The sequence below is a fragment of the Oryx dammah genome, unplaced genomic scaffold, assembly GCF_014754425.2.
Source record: "Oryx dammah isolate SB20612 unplaced genomic scaffold, SCBI_Odam_1.1 HiC_scaffold_7100, whole genome shotgun sequence".
NCBI classification, from domain to species: domain Eukaryota; kingdom Metazoa; phylum Chordata; class Mammalia; order Artiodactyla; family Bovidae; genus Oryx; species Oryx dammah.
The window spans coordinates 1-1,553 of NW_024076814.1; the positions used below are offsets into that span (position 1 = coordinate 1).

General features: G+C 36.1%; 1 protein-coding gene across 1 annotated transcript; it reads left to right on the forward strand.

Moving 5' to 3' along the window:
• Positions 1-4: 4 nt before the first annotated feature.
• Positions 5-735, forward strand: LOC120860062 (zinc finger protein 383-like; the record flags this gene model as incomplete). The annotated part of the gene is made up of 1 exon (XM_040235904.1): positions 5-735. A coding segment is annotated over one exon (669 nt), but the record flags the coding sequence as incomplete, so codon positions are not given.
• Positions 736-1,553: the final 818 nt, after the last annotated feature.

Sequence of the window (1,553 nt, forward strand, 5' to 3'; positions counted from 1 at the left end):
TATATGTAAAGAATGTAACAAAGCCTTTCGTTGTTCCTCATTTCTTAGTCGACATCAGCGAATTCACACTGGAGAGAAACCTTACAAATGTACAGTATGTGGCAAAGCCTTTACTTACAACTCAAATCTTACTCAACATCAGCGAATTCATACAGGAGAGAAACCTTATAAATGTACAGAATGTAGCAAAGCCTTTATCAATTCCTCATATCTAACCCATCATCAGCGAATCCATACTGGAGAGAAGCCTTATATATGTAAAGAATGTAACAAAGCCTTTCATCGTTGTGCAGCTCTTACCCGACATCATCGAATCCATACTGGGGAAAAACGATACAAATGTAAAGAATGTGGCAAAGCCTTTATTAGGAGTTCGACACTTACTCAACATCACCGAATTCATACCGGGGATAGACGTTATAAATGTGTAGAATGTGGCAAGGCCTTTATGAAGTGTTCTCATCTTAATTATCATCGGCGCACGCATACTGGAGAGAGACCATATAAATGTATTGAATGTGGCAAAGCCTTTTATCAGAACTCAAGTCTTACTCAACATCGGCGAATACATACTGGAGAGAGACCTTATGAATGTACTGAATGTGGCAAAGCCTTTGCTCGGAGTGCTTATCTCACTAAACATCTGAGAACACACACTGGAGAGAAACTCTAGTAATGGAACAAGTGATAGAAGAGGTTTGCCCTAAACATGGATCAGAAAACACAAGAGCTTATGCAAAAAAACAATGGAAATGCTGTAACCAATATGTATTTAATCAAGTATTTAATCAAAAGTTAAATCGAAATAAATATCAGAGATTGCATAATAGAAGGCATTTCACCAATCTTGTTTTCAGAAGTTTCTCTGAAGTAGAATGACTGTAGGAAGTACTCCATTGTTAAAACACATAGAAAATGGACATATTAGCATGAATCGTGAGATGAAGGTTGATGGTTAGAAAGTTACAATTCTTAGCAATGTATGTATGAAAGTGAAAGTGAAGTCTCTCAGTCGTGTCCAACTCTTTGCGACCCCATAGATTGTAGCCTTCCAGGCTCCTGTGTCTATGGGATTTTCCAGATAATAGTACTGGAGGGGATTGCCATTTGAATGCTTGTTTGTAATGACATGATTTGAGATTCTTTGACGTGAATGTAATTCAACACTCAATCCATACTAAGCTTTCTACTGTGTTTGGAAACGTAGATTTTGTATGGTTTATTAAAGATTAGCCTTTTTATATTGTGTTGCAACCATTTCTATCTATTCTCCATTAGAAGATGAAGGATACCATAATGTAAAATAGACAATGACCATCTAAATGGAGGTGTTTGGCATTGATGTGAAATATCTGGAAGTTGCCATGATGTAAGTGATCATTTAATCTTTCCATGTATTAAAGTAAGATAGAAGTTGGTTCTAAAGTTTCAATAGTAATATCCTTGATTTGTAAGAAAAGCACAATGACAGTTCACTGCAATATTGATGTGTCTTTATAATATCAACACAAGTCATGATTATTACTTGACAGTGTTGAAATGAAGACAGCTTC